General features: G+C 38.9%; 1 protein-coding gene and 1 pseudogene across 5 annotated transcripts in view; both read left to right on the forward strand.

The window, feature by feature from the left end:
* FGD4 (FYVE, RhoGEF and PH domain containing 4) overlaps positions 1 to 21,485 on the forward strand; it is a 197,954-nt gene that overhangs the window by 63,749 nt on the left and 112,720 nt on the right. The window contains exons 1-2 of one of the 4 annotated variants that reach the window (XM_082851083.1): positions 6,146 to 6,982; positions 20,116 to 20,415. The exons of 1 other annotated variant lie outside the window; for it this stretch is intronic. Coding sequence is in view for 1 of the 3 variants with exons in the window: in XM_082851082.1 (XP_082707208.1) it covers positions 6,973 to 6,982 (10 nt within the window). In the remaining 2 variants the exon portion in view is untranslated. Of the gene's footprint in view, positions 1 to 6,145; positions 6,983 to 20,115; positions 20,416 to 21,485 lie in introns of those variants that run through there. 2 more of the 4 variants (XM_082851084.1, XM_082851082.1) reach the window with 2 other exon arrangements.
* Positions 13,564 to 14,904, forward strand: LOC309969344 (small nuclear ribonucleoprotein E-like; annotated as a pseudogene). The gene has a single exon. The product of its transcript is annotated as a small nuclear ribonucleoprotein E-like (transcript).

Genomic DNA, 21,485 nt, shown 5'->3' on the forward strand with positions numbered 1-21,485 from the left:
TGGATATCTATAGACCAAAAAAAAAAAAAAAGAAAACCCCCAAACCCTAAACCTTAGAATATATCCATAAATTAACTCAAAATAGGTTATCAATTTAAATGTAAAACATAGGGCTTCCCTGGTGGCGCAGTGGTTGAGAGTCCGCCTGCTGATGCTGGGGACACGGGTTCATGCCCCGGTCTGGGAGGATCCCACATGCCGTGGAGCGGCCGGGCCCGTGAGCCATGGCCGCTGAGCCTGCGCGTCCGGAGCCTGTGCTCCGCAACGGGAGAGGCCACAACAGTGAGAGACCCGCGTACCGCAAAAAAAAGAAAAAAAAAAGTTAAATCTTAAAAAAAAAAAGTAAAACATAAAACTGCAAAACTTTTAAAAGACAGCATAGGAGAAAATCTTTAGGGCTTGGCAAAAAGTTATTAGCCATATATACCCAGAAAAAAACATAATTTGAAAAGATAAGTGCACCCCAGTGTTCATTGCAGCACTATTTACAATAGCCAGGACATGGAAGCAACCTAAATGTCCATCAACAGAGGAATGGATAAAGAAAGTGTGGTACATATATACAATGGAATATTACTCAGCCATAAAAAAGAACAAAATAATGCCGTTTGCAGCAACATGGATGGACCTAGAGATTGTCATACTGAGTGAAGTAAGTCAGACACAGAAAGACAAATATCATATGATCTCACTTATATGTGGAATTTTAAAAAAGGGTACAAATGAACTTATTTACAAAACAGAAACAGACTCGTGAATGAACTTATGGTTACCAGGGGGGAAGGGATTGATAGGGAGTTTGGGACTGACATGTACACACTGCTATATTTAAAATGGATAACCGGGACTTCCCTGGCGGTCCAGTGGTTAAGACTCCACGCTTCCATAGCAGGGGGCATAGGTTCGATACCTGGTTAGGGAACTAAGATACCACATGCCGTGTGGCATGACCAAAATTAAATAAAATTAAAAGAAAATAAAAATGGATAACGAACAAGGACCTACTGTATAGTACAGGAACTATGAACGACCTAAATGGGAAAAGAATTTGAAAAAGGATACATGTATATGTATAACCGAATCACTTTGCTGTACACCTCAAACTATCACAACATTTTTAATCAACTATACTCCAATATAAAATAAAAAGTTAAAAAAAAAACAGAAGTAGAGTCACAGATGTAGAAAACAAACTTATGGTTACTGGGGAATAAGGCGGGAGGGATAAACTGGGAGATTGGGATTGACGTATACACACTATTACATATAAAATAGATAACTAATAAGAACCTACTGTATAGCACAGGGAACTCTACTCAATACTCAGTAATGGCCTATATGGAAAAAGAATCTAAAAAAAGAGTGGAGGGCTTCCCTGGTGGCTCAGTGGTTGAGAGTCCGCCTGCCGATGCAGGGGACACGGGTTCGTGCCCCGGCCCAGGAAGATCCCACATGCCGCAGAGCGGCTGGGCCCGTGAGCCATGGCCTCTGAGCCTGCGTGTCCGGAGGCTGTGCCCCGCAAAGGGAGAGGCCACAACCATGAGAGTCCCGCGTACTGCAAAAAATAAAAATTAAAAAAAATTAAAAAAAATTTAAAAAGAGTGGATATATGTATATGTATAACTGGTTCACTTTGCTGTACACCTGAAACTAACAACATTGTAAATCAACTATACTCCAGTAAAAAATTTTAAAAAAAGTTATTAGCCATGTGACCAAAAGCATGAATATAAAAAAAAAGACTGATAAATAAAATTTCATCAAGGGACTTCTCTGGTGGCACAGTGGTTGAGAATCTGCCTGCCAACACAGGGGACTCGGGTTCGAACCCTGGTCTGGGAAGATTGCACATGCTGCGGAGCAGCTGAGCCCATGTGTCACAACTAGTGAGCCTGCACTCTAGAGCCCTCGAGCCACAACTGCTTAGCCCACGCACCACAGCTACTGAGCCCATGCAGTGCAAATACTGAAGCCCACGTGCCCTAGAGCTTGCGCGCCTCAACTACTGAAGCCCGTGTGCTCTAGGGCCCGCATGCCACGACTACTGAAGCCTGCGCTCCACGACAAGAGAAGAAGCCACCACAGTGAGAAGTCCGTGTGCTGCAACGAAATGTAGTCCCCGCTTGCCACAACTAGAGAAAGCTTGCGCGCAGCAACGAAGACCCAATGCAGCCAAAGAAAAAATTCATCAAAATTTAAAACTTTTGCCTGTTAAAAGGGTGAAAAGAAAAGCTATAGACTAGAAAAATATTTGGAAACCCTATATTTGACAAAGGACTCCTATCTAAAATATATAAAGAACTGTCAAAACTCAACAGAGGGCTTCCCTGGTGGCGCAGTGGTTGAGAGTCCGCCTGCCGATGCAGGGGACACGGGTTCGTGCCCCGGTCCGGGAAGGTCCCACATGCTGCGAAGTGGCTGGACCCGTGAGCCATGGCCACTGAGCCTGCGCATCCGGAGCCTGTGCTCCGCAACGGGAGAGGCCACAACAGTGAGAGGCCCGCATACTGCAAAAACAAAACAAAACAAACAAAAAAAACTCAACAGAAACAACTCAAACAGTCTAATTAGAAAATGGGCAAACAACATGAAGACACATTTTACTAAGAAAAGATATACAGATGACAAATGAAAATAAGCACATATGGACACTCATCATATAATCTAGCATTTGCACTTTGGAGCATTTATCCCAGGGAAATGAAAACTTAGATCCACACTAAAACCTGTGCGAAATGTTCATGGCAGTTTTATTTGTAATAGCCCGAAGTTGTGAACAAACTCATGTTCATTAACATGAATGGCTAAACTGTGGAACATCCACATTATGGAATTCAACACACCAATAAAAAGGAACACACTATTGATGCATATAAGAACTTGAATGGATCTCAAGGGCATTAGGTTGAGTGAAAAAAGCCAATCTCAAAAAGTCACATACTGTATGATTCCACTTACAAAGCATTCTGTAAATGACAGCATGATATGGAGAACAGATTAGTGGCTGCCAGGGGTTAGGGACGGTGAGGAGAAGGGTGTTGGGTATGACTAGAAAGGGGTGGCATGAGGGAGCTCTTCATGATGATAGAATGTTCAGTATCTTGATTGTGGCGGAGGTTACACAAGTCTATTCAAGTGATAAAATGGCATAGAACTAAACATACACATTGTACAAATGTCAGTTTCTTGGTTTTGGTATTGTATTTATGGTTATATAATATGACATAATGATTAGGGGAAACTGGGCCTCTCTGTAGTATTTTTGCAACTTCCCATGAGTCAATAATTATTTCAAAATACACTTATGTACTTTATATATTTTATTCAAAATATATATACGTATACCCAGACTTAGCCATGTGTGGTCCACTAGCCCCAAGTTGCTTTTAAAATTAAAATTAACTAAAATAAAATTTTAGTTCCTTGATCACACAAGTCATGTTTCAAATGCTCATGTGGCTACCTTATACTATAGCACAAATAAAGAACATTTCCATCAACACAGAAAGTTCAATTGGCACAACTGCTTTAGACAAATCAATAATGCCATTTGCCATACGTGTGGGCACCTACACATTTCTTAGTGAACTATCTTAAATTTATAAATCAAAAGACATTAGTATGTACCAGCAAAATTTAAATAGAAAAAAATGGATTTAATGTGATGCTTTTAAAAGCTACTATGATTTTTGAGGCTATACCCCATATTTTAATAAGAAAAGGGAATGAAACATTTGCTTCATGTTTGAAATAGGAATAGGTTTTTTTCCTTATCTGCCAAGGCAGTTGCACTTTCTTTCCATAATCACAATATAGAATATATAGGCAATGGGCAAAATAGAAGGGGTGGACAGGTAGGGGAAAGAGGTATCAGCAGGAAAAATACTTTAAACATCCCATATTTTTTGTTATTTTCTGTTTCTTAGTGACCAGTTTACCAATGGTAGCTTACTATTGCAGAGGAAGCATGGTTTAGCGACCAGACCTTAAACCAGAATTCTATTTCTGGTTCAAAGTGACCTTGAGGGAAGTGACTCTTCTCATTCTCATAACTAATAAGCAAATTAAGATAAAACTGACTATTGCTCTGGTGGACTATAGGATGTTATTCTAAAATTATTCTAATGTTTTAGGCTATGTATAAAACTCTTCACTTACAAGTAGATTAAATACAAAGTTTTGAGGAACTTACTTATGGCAAGAGTCACATGAAGTAGAAAGAGGAAGTTTGTTTTAGCAGGCATGAACAGTTTTAGTATTTGAGTTTGGGGGTTAAAGTCAAGAAAACTCAGACATAGGGTAAAAGTTTTTCTTATCCTTTAACAGGTTAGTAATTTTGGGAAAACTTTGGGAGAATGGCAGGTAGTTTTCATTTTAGATATCAGGTTTTGAAGTTAAAAAGTCCAGGGTTTGAATTGCAGCTCTGCCAGTTACTGTCTAAGTTATTTAACTTTAGTTCTCAGTTTTACCATCTATACAATGGGGCTAATTAATGCCTTTTTGTTAGGGTTGTTATGAGAAGGGTATATAATAATACAGAGCTGTAATTACTGATCATAATATTAATTTTATCAAGACATGGAATGGAATGACGGTGGTGTTAGGAGCAAACAAATAGCTTTGTTTACTCTTTTATGAAGATTTATTTTTAGCCACATAATAATGGTTTTCTTGGGGGAGTACTAATTTTGGCTTTATAACAAATTGGTTGATATTGTGGTTCCTAAAGCTGTTCTTAATGTGTGGCTAAATTGATCAAAATCACTTTATTTAAAGCCAAGAGGGATAAATCTGTTTTTGTAAAATCTAGCAGACCAAAGTATAAGCAGAAAACTAAGACAAATAAAAGCACACATTTATGAAATTTTATTTCAGTGCAATACCTGTAACATGTTTCTACAGCTATATTCACATAATATCTGAATGAACAGTGAAAGGGTTTACTTAGGGTGGCGCGGAAGTGGTGGCACCACTTCCCTGGTGGCGCGGTGGTTGAGAGTCCGCCTGCTGTTGCAGGGGAAATGGGTTCGTACCCCGGTCTGGGAAGATCCCACATGCCGCAGAGCGGCTGGGCCCATGAGCCATGGCCGCTGAGCCTGCGCTCTGCAACGGGAGAGGCCACAACAGGGAGAGGCCCGCGTACCGCAAAAAAAAAAAAAAGAAAAAAAAGAAAGGGGTTACTTAATTATAAAGATATATTAAAAATCTACAATGTACAATGTCAAATTATCAGAAAATGTTCCATATGAATTTTCTTTTTCTTTGCCTGCTAAACTGCTAAACCATTGAAAAAGAGGTCAAGAACCAGAGCCAACATACTTATTTGGATCCTTCCAGCCCTGGTGCACTGTAGCAGAGCAGAACAGTTCCAGTTTCAGCCAGTCGTTCACTGGCATGTGGTCAGTTTGAAGTTTCCTGCTGTATTCCTCTAAACTAAAGAGAAGGAACCAAAAATGCTGACGTCCTCATTTGACTTCATCACTCATGCCTGAGCACATACACCAACACTTCCTGTGCAAAACCTACCCTGACTCTGCAGAGGACACTCTCAGCCCTCAGCTGATCTGGGTGGGGATGCTGGCTTGGGTTGGTGAAGTTTGGAAAGCATTAGCCCTCGGTTGGATACCTCACACTGTATGAACATGCCATGTCTCATTACTATGCCTTTCATTTCATAGAGATAAGCTTTCAAAGCTTATAATAACAATATTCATTGATAGTAAGTGATTGTTACAGGCCAGTTAGTAGCTCTCAAGACCACCACCCTGTGAAAGTAGTATACTGGATGACAGCATGTTTAAGAAAGAGCTAATTTAGAAATATAATGCTATGGAAATTGAACTGAAAAAAATCTATCAGAATATCTGAAATGTATATATCTTGTCTCTCTAATATCAGTATGTCCGTATCTATCCTACCTTAACACTCCTGGCCTCAGTTTTCTTATCCATACAAAGGGAGGATTTCTAAATTTCTAAGGCTTTGTGATTTTAGCATGTGTTTCTCCAAGTAGTTTTCTCCATGTTTCCACTTCTTGGTTCATAAGCTATATTAATGTTTATTTTATTCTACCTGTCAAAATTTCCTCAAGTACTTTAAGGTAATACACTATTTTCAGTTTGTTATTCTTTCAGAAACAGAATAATTTGAAGAAGTGCTGTTGCAAAGTTGTACTGAGTCTAGATATTATAGTTTGATTCTGACTACACCATCTAAATATCACAGGAAAGGGAAATTAGAATTTGGGTTATTATGTAAATGTTAAATCCATGTGGTGATAAACCTTAGATGTTTTGAGACGTCTATGTTATGTGATACATTATCTAAGACATTGACTTTAATTAGTAATTTTCTCTTACAAGCATGGCAGGGATGGAAAGTTTGCTCATTGGTGCCTCTCCTTTAAAATCCTGATTTTTTTTTTTTTTTTAAATGAAGAAGTCATTTGGGATTGCTAGTAACCTGGGAAGGAAACAAGGTCCCTTTGCTTGGGGGGACCTTGGTTTTGCTATTCAGCATTTCTTATGACTTTCTTATGACCATGAAAAAATATGCTAAGATTCTTTATGACCTAGTTTTAAAGGATAGTTTGTTATAAATTTAAAGACTCTAACTACAATAAAATCACAGGTAGTTGGCCCCATCCTTCCCATTTTACCACAGTATTCTAGAGTTCTCTCACCACATTTTGAAATACCTTCGCGGAATTTTGAAATTCGTTACTTGCGTAGTTCTTTGAGGCTGCATCAGTGCTAGAAGAGGAGTTATGAAACATAGCTGTGCACTTCCCCTTAGTTAGTTCTTCACCATGTTGAACAGAAGATGTGTGCGTGTCTGGTGTCTAAATACAGAATGCCTATAGATTGTACCTACAAGTTGTATATCCGACGAATTCCTCCACAAGCAGGAAATAAGTATGATTAATCAGAAGAATAAAAGGCACTGCTGGATGTTGTTTGAAAGGAATCCTTTATGGGGGGCTGTGAGTATTGTTATTGCAGTTTCCATTTTTGAAATATCTTAGGTTAAAAACATTTGAAATTTTTGAGTATGCAAAGTATATGAGTAGATGAAGTAACTGGTATTTATCTCTTTGTTTACTACTAAATTATAAGTAATTTGTATCATTATTGAAAAATTATCCTGGCTCTTGTCTAGAATGGTTTCATACTGTGATTTTAGCACAAAGGTACACTTTTTCTTATTTTCATGGCCCAAGTACGATTACTTGAGATAATGGCATTTCTTCCTGAGGATTCATAGCATAGCAGTGTTCCCTGAGAGCAGTGAAAGTGAACTGTGCTTTAAGTGCAATCGCTGTTGACTTTTCTTAGCTGAGCCTTTTTATTATAACCTCATTCCTTCTGTTTCTATTTCTCCTCCTTCCTTCTGTTTCTAATATGTAAAAGCTACACTTCAAGTTTCTTAGAACTTATTTGTGCACTTAATATTCTCTCATTCATCAGTTATTTGGGGAAAGATTCCCTCTACTTCTAAAACATCAGCAAGGTACATTGGTAACGCACAAGGTTAAGGATTTCTTGAAATTACATATGATTTATTGGACTCTGAAGTCAGTTGACTTGCCTAGATCCTCCTAGCGTTGTAGCTTTAATGTTCTCATGGTCTTTTTCTATTTAACTGAAAAACAACGTTAGATGAATGTTTTGTTCAGAAAAACATTTTTAAACAGATTTTTGATTTGTAGTAAGGAGAAAGAAAATAAACATTTAGGTGTAACTACTGATAACATTTTGATGTGTTTTTCCTCTTTGTATCTGTTGTTTGGCAAAGCTGAGGTCATAATTTACATGGATTTTTAAAATCATGCTTTCCCCTTCCCACATAACATTAGATGTTTCACATTACAAAACTTCTTAGTAAAAATTCAATAGCTGTATGATATTCTGTTAAAAAGTAGTACTTTAATTTAGTTAATATATCCTCCATTGTTAGATATTTAACATCTTTCAAGTTTTTGGATTATAAATAACTGAGAGAACACCACCATTTTTTAAAGACTGTCTTTGCAAGGTGCCTTGGGGAGGAAAAATCCCATTGTGTTTGTATTCTTTTTTTTTTTTTTTTTTTTTGCGTTATGCGGGCCTCTCACTGTTGTGGCCTCTCCCGTTGCGGAGCACAGGCTCCAGATGCGCAGGCTTAGCAGCCATGGCTCACGGGCCCAGCCGCTCCGCGGCATGTGGGATCTTCCCGGACCGGGGCATGAACCCATGTCCCCTGCATCGGCAGGCGGACTCTCAACCACTGCGCCACCAGGGAAGCCCTGTGTTTGTATTCTTGATTTAAGATATTAATAATAGCTATACCTTAGAATTTTAAGGACATTGAATTAGGATTTTAAACAAACGTGTTAGGTTCCATGTTGGTTTAAACTTACGAATCACACATTTTAAAAACTTTTACTTCTGTGTGGCAGGGAGCCTATGTGCTAGCTATTTTTCAAATGTAGATGACATTGCTTTCTTCATAGAGAAAAACTGGAGTGGTTTCTATAGAATATTTGCAGATAGGTGATCACTGAGGAACATTGAAAGAGAACTTCCCTAACTAAGGCAGGTTCTTCTATGCCACAAGCCTCATGTGAATGGAAAACTAGATCTATGCATAAAAGCATGGGCTATGAAAATACTGGTGCTGGGAAAAACACAGATTCACAAGACCTTAGCCAAAGCCTTTAGTTTTTCTTTGTTTCACTAGGTTAGAAATGGCCTGAGTTTCTCCCAATAATTCAGCCACAAAAGAAAGAAAAAGCTTGTTGTTCTTCATTCCCATTGTATAGAGGCCCCTATGTCACAGACTTGCACCAACGTGGAGTACTGACCTACCTTGTGGAATGAATGGAACTGAGTTTAGAGTACTTTGAGTTACTTATAAATTCTTAAATGTGTCTTGCATTTAAAACTTTATAGGCATGATGATAAATTTTAATAGAATACAAATAGCTAGAGTAATGTGAATATACAGTCAAAATATGGAAGTTTGGAGTCTTATTCTTCAAGTAATTATTTTGGATTGGAAAATTTGATTTCAGGATTTTAGGGGATTTATTTTTTCTTTGCCCTGCTCTGCTTCCTCCTCACTAGTTTAGATGGTAATATAAGTTACTATCCGACTTTTCTTTATTATGATGAGTAAAATTTTATTGAACATGTATTATACTTAGAAATAGTCATTTCTCCTAATTTTTATTGTAACTTTAAAATTTAGGATCTGGTTGCTACTAAACACCAGATTATATGTATACATATATATTTTATATTTAAAAAAAAGTCAAAGTAGGATTTATTGTAGGACCTGTAGGTTTTATTCTCTAATAACAAGTATAAATAGAGTTATTTATAAGACAAAAGGGGACTCAGAATTAGGCTGAAAACCACAGTAGTTCAAGGGGGGTTTTTTTGGCCCCCATTGTTTTTTAGGCATGCCGACCTGTGTATGCTTCTTCAGAGCGTGCAGACAGTGCACACAGTGTTCTCAGGATCAGCTTTGTCACTGAACCAATTGGACTCCTGTCCAGCCGTTTACACACTTCTTGGCATTTCTCCTGCACATTTGTTTTCATCTTTCCAACTCATTTGCTCCTCTGGCATTAGGACCAACAGCTGCAGTTGCACATGGGGTCCGTAAAGTAGCTGAATAATAAAATGCTATGACCTGCTTCTTGTATAGTTTCAATGATGACTGTGTTGGTAACTCAGAAATGCTGCAGATATGTTTGGCAGGTCAGGTGAAACATCATCTTTATTTTACAGGAAGAAAGTTTATGTATAAAAAATATTGGTAATTGATACTGAGTGATATATCTCCTAAATCCTAGTCTTATTGTTTACTGAGTCCCTGTTAGACACAGTGCTTGGTGTTATATGCACATTATTTCGAATCCTTAGAATAATCTTGTAAGATAGCTGATATGACCATATTTTTCAGGTGGAGAAAGCAGACTCAATGAGGTTATATACCCATATCTACATATTCAGTATTACATGGTAACTAGCAGAACTGGAATTCAAGTCCAAGATCATCTGTTCCCAAAGATTGTAGCCTATCCATTAACACTGTACAGCCATTTTTTGTGTGTATGAATAGTATTTTATTTCCATTTTGCTGTTGATGACCATCAATTATTATGTAATGAAAGGTTCTATGAACATTACATCTTTTAGTGGAATTATTGTGTTATGCGTATGTTCAGCTTTAGGAGACATTGCCTAAAGGTTTTCCATAGTGATTTTAGGGTGTGAATATTCTAGTTCCCCTTCCTAGCCAATACTTTGCTTGTCTAAAAAAATTTTAGCCATGTGGCAGGTATCTAGTGGTATCATTTTGTGATTTTAATTTGCACATCTCTGATTAATGATTTTTATATGCTTATTGGAGACCTTTTGTGAGGTTCCCAATCGAAGCTTTTGTCCATTAAAAAATAGGGTGGGAGCCGAAAGTAAAAAGAGTGAAAAAGAAACATTTAATATAAAGTTGGGCAGCGATAAGTGCTATTAAATAACAAAGAACAAGGTACTAGGATCGATAGAAACGGACAGATGGGCTTGTGAGGAAGGAAAGACCTACCTGAGAAAGTGGCATCGAAGTGCAGATTTGCATGAATTGTGTTACAGAAGCAAGAGGAAAATCTAGATGAAACGTTCTAGGCAGAGGGAACTGCAAGTGCAAGGGACTTGAGGCAGGAATGAGGTTTGGCAGTAAGAACTTGGCAGGGAAGTAAGTATTTAAATTCCTACACAACTGTTCAGTTTTTGAGGGAAGGGAAGGTCTTTACTTTTACCCACCTCCAACCATACACTCAGTAAGATATTATTTGGTTTTTTTTCTTGTTTATAAAGATCAAAGGCGCTTATTCCGTCAGTGGGGTTCCATGTTTGAACTAATAACTTCATATTTGGCCAACTAATTGCTGTATAATATCTAAACACATTTACTGGTGATGTTTTATGAATGTTTATTCAGTGAACATTTATTGGACAGACCTGATTGATTGGATGTATGGAGGAGGGAGAAGGTGGAGAAAGAGTTGCTGATTAAAGCAAAGAAGAAAGGAGTTACTGGAGAGAGTCCTAGGGAACCAGGAGAGTTGGTTGTGAGGCGGCCCAGGAGGAAAGAATGTCAAGAAGGAGAACGAGGTCATCACTGTCAGGTGCTCCCAGAGAAGTGTAGGGGTTCAAGAACTGAATGGTGGGACTTCCCTGGTGGCACAGTGGTTAAGAATCCGCCTGCCAATGCAGGGTACACGGGTTCAAGCCCTGGTCCGGGAAGATCCCACATGCCACGAAGCAACTAAGCCCGTGCGGCACAACTACTGAGCCTGTGCTCTAGAGTCCACGTGCCACAACTACTGAAGCCCACGCGCCTAGAGCCCGTGCTCTGCAACAAAAGAAGCCACCACAGTGAGAAGCCCGCGCACCGCAACGAAGAGTAGTCCCCGCTCGCCACAACTAGAGAAGCCCGCGCACCGCAACGAAGAGTAGTCCCCGCTCGCCACAACTAGAGAAAGCCCACGCGCAGCAACGAAGACCCAACGCAGCCAAAAATAAATACATAAATTAAAAAGAAAAACAAAAACGAAAACCTGAATGGTGACCTGTGGGTTTGCTGATTGCAATGTCCCACTGGCCTTGGTGGGAGTAGGATCAGGTGCATGTTAGACTGGTAGGCTAAGGAGCAACTAACTGGTGAGAAAGTGGAGGCAGTGACCTTGGAGTTCCCACTTTTTGAGAACTGTCAACAAGAAAAGCGATGCGATTAGATAGCTTGACAAGAATATAAATGGAGCCAAGAAAGGACTTTTTTGTTTTATTGATATTTTGGGTTTTGGGGGAAGGGGGGGTTTGAAAGAGACTTAAGGTTTTTTTTTTTTCCTGTAACAGGAAGTCATCCTTTGCTCTTCTTGTCTCAGAGTCGACAGTTGTGTCTCCCTTCCCCCCTGCCCCTTTAAACATGTTTAAAACTTCTTACAACTATGTAGTTTTCTAGGTATTCATAGGGGGTTCACCTATGTGGTCTAACTGATCTTCTTGAGAGGGAGGTACCAAATATTAATCTACCTGTTTCTTAGATGAAAGCCTCAAAGCTCAGAAGTTGTAGCTGAGAAGTCATTCCCCACTGATAAGTTGTGGGGCAAGAAATTTTTAAGTATACCCTATCTTGCCCAGAGTTTGGGAATCTGTATTTGCAGCATTAACTGACCATGATATGCCCCGTATTCAAGTGGTTATCCTCTGGTTACCCCAAAAGTAAATCCAGGGTGTTTAGATATAATTCATAAGGCAAACTAAGAAGCTTTCCCAAATCCCCCTGCACACACACCCTTCTCACCCACCTGTGCACCCTCATATATACACACACACCACTCATCCCGCATACATATCTCTGCCACACACACAGCCTCAAATGTTCACAGTTGGATACACCTTAGTCCTAGTCTCAAAGGACCCTTACCCACAAAACTAGACTACTTTCCTCTTTCTGGGGTTGGATTTGGGATAAAAAGGTAAAGTTAGGTTAGAAAGAATTGATTTTATGAGATCAGATGAGAGACTATAAATATAGGCATACCTTGTTTTCTTGTGCTTCACTTTATTGAGTTTTGCAGATATTGCATTTTTTACAAACTGAACGTTTGTGGCAGCCCTGCGTTGCCAGATGATGGTTAACAGTTTTTAGCAATAAAGTATTTCTTAATTAAGGTATGTACATTGTTTCTTTAAGACATAATGCTATTGCACACTTAACAGACTACACTATAGTGTAACCATAACTTTTATATACATTGGGAAACCAAAAAATTCATGTGACTTGCTTTATTGCAATATTTGCTTTATTATGGTGGTCTGGAGCCAAACCTGCACTATCTCAGAGGCATGCCTATAAATCCCTAGGTTTCAACATTAAGAGTTCAGTTGATCATTCAGTTTTTGCTGAATTTGCTTTCGTTCCCAAAGGAGACCCTGTAGAACTTATGCTAAACAGTTTTTGCATAGCTTTGATCTAGAGCAATAGATGTTTGTATGCTTTGGTCCTTCAGGATAATTTTTGAGTTGCGGGGATTAACTGTTCAGCGTTGGATTTTATGAGCACAAAACTGGGATTGACATAATTTTCATTGTGGCGTGATCTCAGCACCTAAAGTATAAAAAAGAAGGTTCATAATGTTGATATTTTGATAATTTTTACAGAGTGATGTTTGTGTGGTATATCTTTTTCACTTACCTAGTGCTAGACATCTATAACAGTTGTTAACACGTTTCCACCCCTCACCTCTCAAAGAGGTGAAAGTCTTTGTTGTGTGAACATATTAAAAACTCATCAAGAGAAAGGAACCAGTGTCTCCTTGTTTTGTCTGTAAAGTTTAGGTTGGAACTTTGCAAATTGTAGATCCCCAATAAGTCTTGTTTATAGAACATTCTTTGTTCTTAATCCTTTTTCCACTTGTCACAAATATTTGTAAAAATATAGTTACTGATATAATTAATGTATTAACATAAATATTTATTATATTATATATATGTACTCCCCAAAGAGAGTCTTCACTTTCATATATTTCAGAAAATTTCTTAGACAAAGAAAAAAGAATTAAAACATCTAGATTCCGATTTAGATGCATCACTTCTTAAAAGAATGTGGATAAGAATGAAGAATGGGGAAGGCAACAGACTAGGACCCAGATATTTGTATACTTTCCTCCAGCCTCTGTTCTAGAGTCAACGTTAAATATATGGAAAGAGAGGGAATATTTCCGTAATGAAGATAGCAATGATCTCATGATGTGAAGAATTGGATCCCATTATTCTCATTTGACTAAGATATATTATCCTTCTGATTTTAATAAAAAAATATCCCTGGGGCATTGGTAGATCTGGGTTCAAGTCCCAATGGTTGGACTTTGACGCAAAAGGGCTGGAGACCCTCTGACATAGACTTATCTTCAACACTTGTTTTCTTTGCAGTGTGGTAGCTGGGAAAGGAAAGTACGTCTCTGATATGCTAACCATATCAGAGGAATGATGGGCAATTAAAAAGAAATGCTTCTGATTCCGGAAGTTGCTTTTTGAGGTAGTGTGCGGGATAGTGTGGTCTTCGTGAGCTTCCACCATGGCATACTGGGGCCAGGGCCAGAAGGTGCAGAAGGTGATGGTGCAGCCAGTCAATCTCATCTTCAGATTCTTGCAAAATCTCAGATTCAGGTGTGGCTTTATGAGCAAGTGAATATGCGGATAGAGGGCTGTATTATTGGTTTTGATGAGTATATGAACCTCGTATTAGATGATGCAGAAGAGATTCATTCTAAAACAAAGTCAAGAAAACAACTGGGTCGGATCATGCTAAAAGGAGATTACATTACTCTGCTCCAGAGTGTCTCCAACTAGAAATGATCAATGAAGTGAGAAATTGTTGAGAAGGCAATACAGTTTTTTTAGGTGTCCTTTGTTAGAAGTGTAGTTCTGAAGCATTTATTCATATTGTTTTGCTCACCTTTATGTTGTTACCAGATGACAATAAATGCTGTGGGATTGTTTTTATTAAAATATTTACATTGTTTCCTTTAAAAAAAAATGCTTCCACCAAATCAGGATAGACTTTTTACTCCATCATTGTTTTTTGTTTTTGTTTTGTTTTGTTTTTTGTTTTTGGCCGCACCATGTGGCTTGAGGGATATTAGTTCCCCACCTGGGATTGAATCCAGGCCACAGCAGTGAAAGAGCCAAGTCCTAACCACTGGACCGCCAGGGAATTTGTTACTCCATCGTTGTTAACACTTTGCAAACTGGGCAGAGAAGTTCCATTTATTTCAATGTTTTCTTTTGCTTGTCAGGTACTTCGTACCTTGCAAATATATTTTTGCTCTAAATCATCTTCATAGAACTAATTGCAAAACAGTCAAATAAAAAAACTCTTACATAGAATGTTAAGCAAAAATACAAAATTCTTGGTACACACTGAAAATATCTAAGAAAATGTCACCTTTTTCAGACGTTGCATTTTGTGTTTCAGTGTCTGTGGCTGGTTAACTCTGTTGTTTAACCTGGTGCTTCTTAGGCTTACATGATAAATTTATCTCCAATTAGGATAGGTAACTTGAGTCTGTTTCATATTCACAGACAAAACCCTAACAATATCCAGTCACTTCATAATATGAACTATTTGTCAAGAAGGAGTTTCAGCAAGAAAAAGAGAATGTGGTGAGAACTGAGCTGGTGGTAATGTTACTCGAAGTGCACCTGCACAGGGCATCTTTGTTGTGGGTACAATTGCCATCTCACCTGGTACTTCAGTAATACCTCCTGCTCAGACCTTTCAGTCATAATACACCTAAGGGTTGTACCCAGAAATTTTTAGTATGCCATTTCATTTTGGAAAACAAATAAATATTTATTCTTGTCCTTGTTGCTCTAGCCCCTTTCTCCTTTTCTGCTGAAACCAGTAAGAATGAGGAGGGATCCTCCTTCCTCCAACATTCGTTCTCATTAGTTTAGAATAGAAGAGATCTTTGAAGATGATCTAACCTAGTGCTCTCATTCTGTGACTGCAGTGCACAGGACCAGAGAGGGCAATGGCTTGCCATATCATACCAGTGGTTAAGCAGGGACTAGAGTCCAGGTTTCTGCATTTCTAATTAGGGAGTCTTTCTATTATTGAGCTTTGTAAAAGCTAAGGGCTTAAAAACATTCCAAAAATATGTGCCTAGGTATAGATTCAATAGTGAAGGGAGATAGAACAATACTCTCAAGGTTATTTGATCACTGCTCAGCTGGCACAGTGGCTACTTATAACAAGTTCTAGGCAACACTGCAGGCTGCCCAGTATTTGAAGAAGATAAATTATCAGGCGTCTCTGCTTCCAACACCTTTTTATCTCAAGAACCTTTATGGGGATTATTGACTATTTGACACGTGTCCTACAGCTTAAGTTTGGGGACCCTATTATTAGATTCTGAGCAGAGTGGCTTGAGGTGCTGTTGTGGAGACAATGTTAGAACAGCCAGAGGTGAACCTGGAGCTAAAGAGGACACTACTAATTTGCCTTTCTTAGATCTGCCTTTTTTTTCTTTCTGAGTAATTCTGACAGAATCAATTTCCTAGAAACTATAAGCCAGATTCTTTTTAGTTTTTTTTTAATTTTTTCGCGGTATGCGGGCCTCTCACTGTTGTGGCCTCTCCCGTTGCGGAGCACAGGCTCCGGACGCGCAGGCTCAGCGGCCATGGCTCACGGGCCTAGCCGCTCCGCGGCATGTGGGATCTTCCCGGACCGGGGCACGAACCTGTATCCCCTGCATCGGCAGGCAGACTCTCAACCACTGCGCCACCAAGGAAGCCCCTTTTTAGTTTTTTTTTATTGTCTTGATAGTTAGTAGATCCACCCAAGAACATAGTGGGGTGAACATTGAAAAATATGTGTAGGAAGAATAAATATTATTTTTAGAAAATTATTATTTATGACATTAAAAATTTTGGAAAACAGAGAAAGGAAAACATCACCAATATTTCTTCCTCACAGCTGCTCTTATAATTTTGAGATACAGAGGCTTAGACTTTTCTTCCTAAGAATCTTTTCTTTTTTATGTAGTTGTTCATAGTTAGTACTCAGTTATGTATTTTTTTCCCCTACACTTCCAGGAGGTAGTGTGGCTTAATGATCAGACCCAAGCTTTGGTCTTACATGAGGTTCTAGTCTCAGCAGTGAGATGTAGGGCAAAGAACTTAGTTTCTGAGTCTGTTTCCATAACTGAAAAATGAGGATAGTAATACCTACTTCATAATCTCTGTGAGGTTTAAATAAAATATTTGTAAAGTGCTTATTAATGTTCCTAGCACATACTAGGGACTCAGTAAACAGAACATTTATTATTTTTTTATAAATTTATTTATTTTTGGCTGCGCTGGGTCTTCGTTGGCTGCGTGCAGGCTTTCTCTAGTTGCGGTGAGCAGGGGCTACTCTTCATTGCAGTGCGCAGACTTTTCATTAGGGTGGCTTCTCTTGTTGCGGAGCACGGGCTCTAGGCGCGCAGGCTTCAGTAGTTGTGGCTCGTGGGCTCTAGAGCACAGGCTTAGTAGTTGTGGCGCACGGGCTTAGTTGTTCCGCGGCACGTGGGATCTTCCCCGACCAGGGCTCGAACCCATGTCCCCTGCACTGGCAGGTGGATTCTTAACCACTGCACCACCAGGGAAGTCCCCATTGTTAATATTTTACCATTCACATTTCCCTTATGCCATATAGTCTTTGTGACCATATTTTAATTTTATTTAAAAAAATTTTTGGCTGCACCCTGCAGCAGGTAGGACCTTAATTCCTCGACCAGGGATCAAACCCACTCCCCCTGCACTGGAAGGCGGAGTCTTAACCACTGGACCACCGGGGAAGTCCATGACCGTATTTTTAATAACTGCATGATATTCTATCAAGTTGAATACATTCTTATTTGCATAACCATTCATCTATTATAAGATTCTTAAGTTGCCTCTAAATTTTCCCTAGAATAAAAAATTCTTCAGCAAGCTGTTATTCATTCAGCAGATTCAGTGAGTACTCACTGTGTATAAGGACCTTTGCTTGACACCAGGAGCACAAAGATCAGATTGGCACAGTCCCTGGCTTTGAGGGGCTATCGGTTTGTAAATGGAGATGTGTGCAGAGACCTCTGGCCTGTAGTAAACACTGTCACTGTCCAAGTTACTGAAAAGGTGCTGAGAAGAGACAATGTCAGACTCTGCCTGGAGAGCTCACAGAAGGGAGGAGAGGGTTGTGGGAGACGAATCAAGTGAGTTAATGGGGGTGAGGTGCAGGTTATTAAGGGCTTTTTTTTTTTTTTTTTTTTTTTTTGGCGGTACACGGGCCTCTCACTGCTGTGGCCTCTCCCGTTGCGGAGCACAGGCTCCAGACGCACAGGCTTAGTGGCCATGGCTCACGGGCCCAGCCGCTCCGCAGCATGTGGGATCTTCCCGGACTGGGGCAAGAACCCGTGTCCCCTGCATCGGCAGGCGGACTCTCAACCACTGTGCCACCAGGGAAGCCCTATTAAGGGCTTTTTAAGCCCTCATACAGAATGGAACTTTCATCCTCAGTGCAAGGGGAAAGTCAGTTTTGAGAAGAGAATTCTCATTATCTGCTTAGGTTTTATAGCCTGTACAGGGCAAAGTGGAAGCAGAGAGTTTAATTAGGAAATTATTAAGGAATCCAGGTGAGAGGTGGTATGGCCTAGACCAGGTGGAAGTGGTGGAGGGGCCATATTAGAAGTGGCCGTATTGGAAGAAATAGCCCATGTCATGAGCTGTCAGGTTGTATGTGAAGATGTCAGTGAAAGAGAGAAGTCAAAGATGGGCTCTCAGGCTTTCAGCTCGAGTGATTGGAATGTTGGAGTTGCTGTTTCCAAAAACAAGGAAGGATTCAGGAGGAGCAGGTTTGGGTGAGAAATTGGGAGTTGAGTTTTGGGATGTTATGTTGGAGATATTTATTAAACATTAATCAGGCAGAGATGTTCAGTAAGTAGTTAGATGTAGGAATCTGCAATTCACGGGGAAAGAGATTTGTCCTGGAGTTATAAATTTGGGAGATAGCTGTATGTTTATAGTATTTTTAACATGTTTAAAAAACTTGGTATAGTTATTTTACCCATTATTACTCCTCTCATAGAATTTTCATTGGTATTTTCATTTTTTTAATCCACATAAAGTTTAGAGTCACTTTGTTAAATTTATTTCCTAAAGTATGTTGGAAATTTTACTGAAATACACACACATATATACATATATATATGTTATATATATATAAATTTACTAGAAGACTGACTATCTGGTAATTTGAGAAGAATTGGCATCTTTAAAATGGATCTTTGTATCTAGCAGTGCATTATTTCTCTCCATTTAGTTTTATTTCTTCTGATAAGAGTTCATTTCTTTGTTCCCCAAATAGTTCATACACAGTTCTTGATATTATTCCCAAGTGTTGTGTGCCCTTGTTAGTAAATTTCACCAGTATTCTGATAGTTTTTGCCTTATAAAGGAATTATATTGATATGTTTGGCCACATCACTAAATTTCGGGTATTATAAATAATATCCTTGATTTCTTTGAATTTATTTTTCTACAGTAGAATTGTATCATTTGCAAATAATAATTTTGTCTTTTTCCTTTCAACATTTGTGTCTCATTTCTGTTCATGCCAAGAAAAGAAGTCCTAAATTTAGGATAGTGGGTAACCATAGAGTAATGAGGTAATTAAGACGTAAAGGTCTAGTCACAGCTCACAATTTTTGTTTTATTTAGTTTTTGCTTTAAGCTTATAACCTAATTATTTCTTTTCCTTGCCTTTAAAAAATTTATTTCTGATGGATTTATTTTGAGTGCTTAGAGTTTATCTGTTTTAGATTTATGCATTATTTCCAGTAGTTGGTTTAGGTGTGGTATATATTTGGTTTTCAGCCATTTTGCTCTTCCAAGGACGTATTCTCTGATTCCTTGAGCACCACGGATTGGGGGAAAGCTCTTTTCCTGCTGAATTGACATTTAACTTTCATGGATGCAGAAACAAATTAAACCCAGTAGAGAGTATGTAACCAAGAGATTTCAATCCTATAATTGCATAAGCCCCTTATGAAAATTTGAAGTTTAGTAGCCTCTCCCTCTCCTTCCAAATCAACAAAAACAGTAAAAATGAATTTATGTAAGTTTAAAAAAATTATTACGTGTACATTTATAATTGATTTTGAAAACTTTTATTTTCAAACTAAGTTTTGCAAATTTCAAAATTTTATTTAAGAAGATCTAAATGTAAAACCAGTTTCACTTCTGATGTGGATTGTAAATCGGAAAAGAACTTACTGATGCAGCTTAGATTTCTGGAATGCGTTATCTTGAATTTTCAAGTTAACTTTCAACTTTTATTTTCTGTTTGTCAAGTTAAGCCTCAAGTGACCTTTCTCCCTGAATGAGCAGTGGACGCTATCTGACATGTTAGGACTTTGTACCTTCAAGGGTAGATTTACAGGACAGCTTTTAATTGGCCTGTATTGCCTTGTTTAAATAGCCAAACACCTGCTAGGCAAGCCCCTGCGCATGTGAGTGGCTATATGTTCGTTCTTTCCTTTAGGATTTGCAAGGCTGGAGCACAAAGACAGCGATTGTTACCCAATAAGCAGTAGTCACACACTTCTACCAATCGCCTTAGGAGGGCTGGTTACCATGGAATCCACCATCTGTTCACTCCCCGCCGGAATGTGATTATCCTTGCTGGGCTGGAAACCGGGAGCGTGTGCTGTGTGAAATTATCTGCAATGGACTGGGTTAATGGGAGGCTAGATTTGGCTCACTAGAAGAACAAATGAAGGGAGTTTTACTTCTTAACCATTTGTGACTTCTAACCAAGAGGAATAAATTCAGCTTTTATAAGGTAAGTATTCCTAGTACTGTGTATCCAGTTTGTACTACATTTGGTGTGGGGCATTATCTCTATGTGGTCCAAGGAAAGGGAGCTATAAGCTTTTCTGGAAGGAACCTCCAGCATTACACACTTCTGTTGATTGATTTTAAGCAGCTCAGTTATACCTATACAATTACAAGTTGATGTTGGAAAAATGAAAGAATTATTCTCTAATCTTTAAAAATTTTTCATGCCTGTGAAATTGTATTATGACCACTGAAATTGGCAAAAAGACAATCATTTTAAATGGTTTCTCAGAGTGAATTGTGCCAATATGCTTTTTGAAATACACCCATGACCACAACGTGTTCAATGTCTTCTTCAAGTAAAAAAAATGTCTCAGGTCAGGGACATTTGTAAGTTATGATTTTATTAATCATTATTCTGGCCCACATGACTGACCTACTGTTTATTACTAGCTCATGTTTTGTAATGTGATGTTTCTGCAGTTTTATTTTGCAATGCTTTTGCACAAGTTTCAAGGGCCTGAGCATGTGGAAACAATGTGACAGTGCTTTAACGGCAGGCATGTAGGCATAAGTGATAAAGGAACGGGCAAAGCTAGGAAGATCCGCTTCTATTTCAAGGGCTGCCTTTGTTTTTCTGTTTGAACAGCCCCTTAAAATGTGTGGTGCATATTGTAAGCAGTAGAAGGAGATTTTGGTGCTAACAAATGGATGACTGACATTTTTCTGTGTGGCTAAGAGGTTGGTAGCTCAAACAAGGGACTTCTATGTCCTTTGTAAAGCAGCATTGTATCCCCTTCCCCAAAACTGAGCCCTAAAACATGAAAGTGAAAAACAAAAAGAGTGCTGTCTGTACTCTGGATACTTCTTTTGTGTAAGTTTTCCTATCATTTAAACCGTAGCGCCAGGGATCTGTGAGTCTAGCTGGGTCTGCCATTTTTATTTGATATAGGAAGGGGTTGCAAGGAGAGGATTTGCTAATGCAGCTTTAGTTCCTCTAATTCTGCTGTTCTGCTGTCATCTTGGACATTCATGCCAGTGGGTCAGTGGCTGCCCAGAGAGCTAGAAAGGGTC

Source organism: Leucopleurus acutus (genome assembly GCF_964270905.1).
Source record: "Leucopleurus acutus genome assembly, chromosome: 11".
Taxonomy (NCBI): domain Eukaryota; kingdom Metazoa; phylum Chordata; class Mammalia; order Artiodactyla; family Delphinidae; genus Leucopleurus; species Leucopleurus acutus.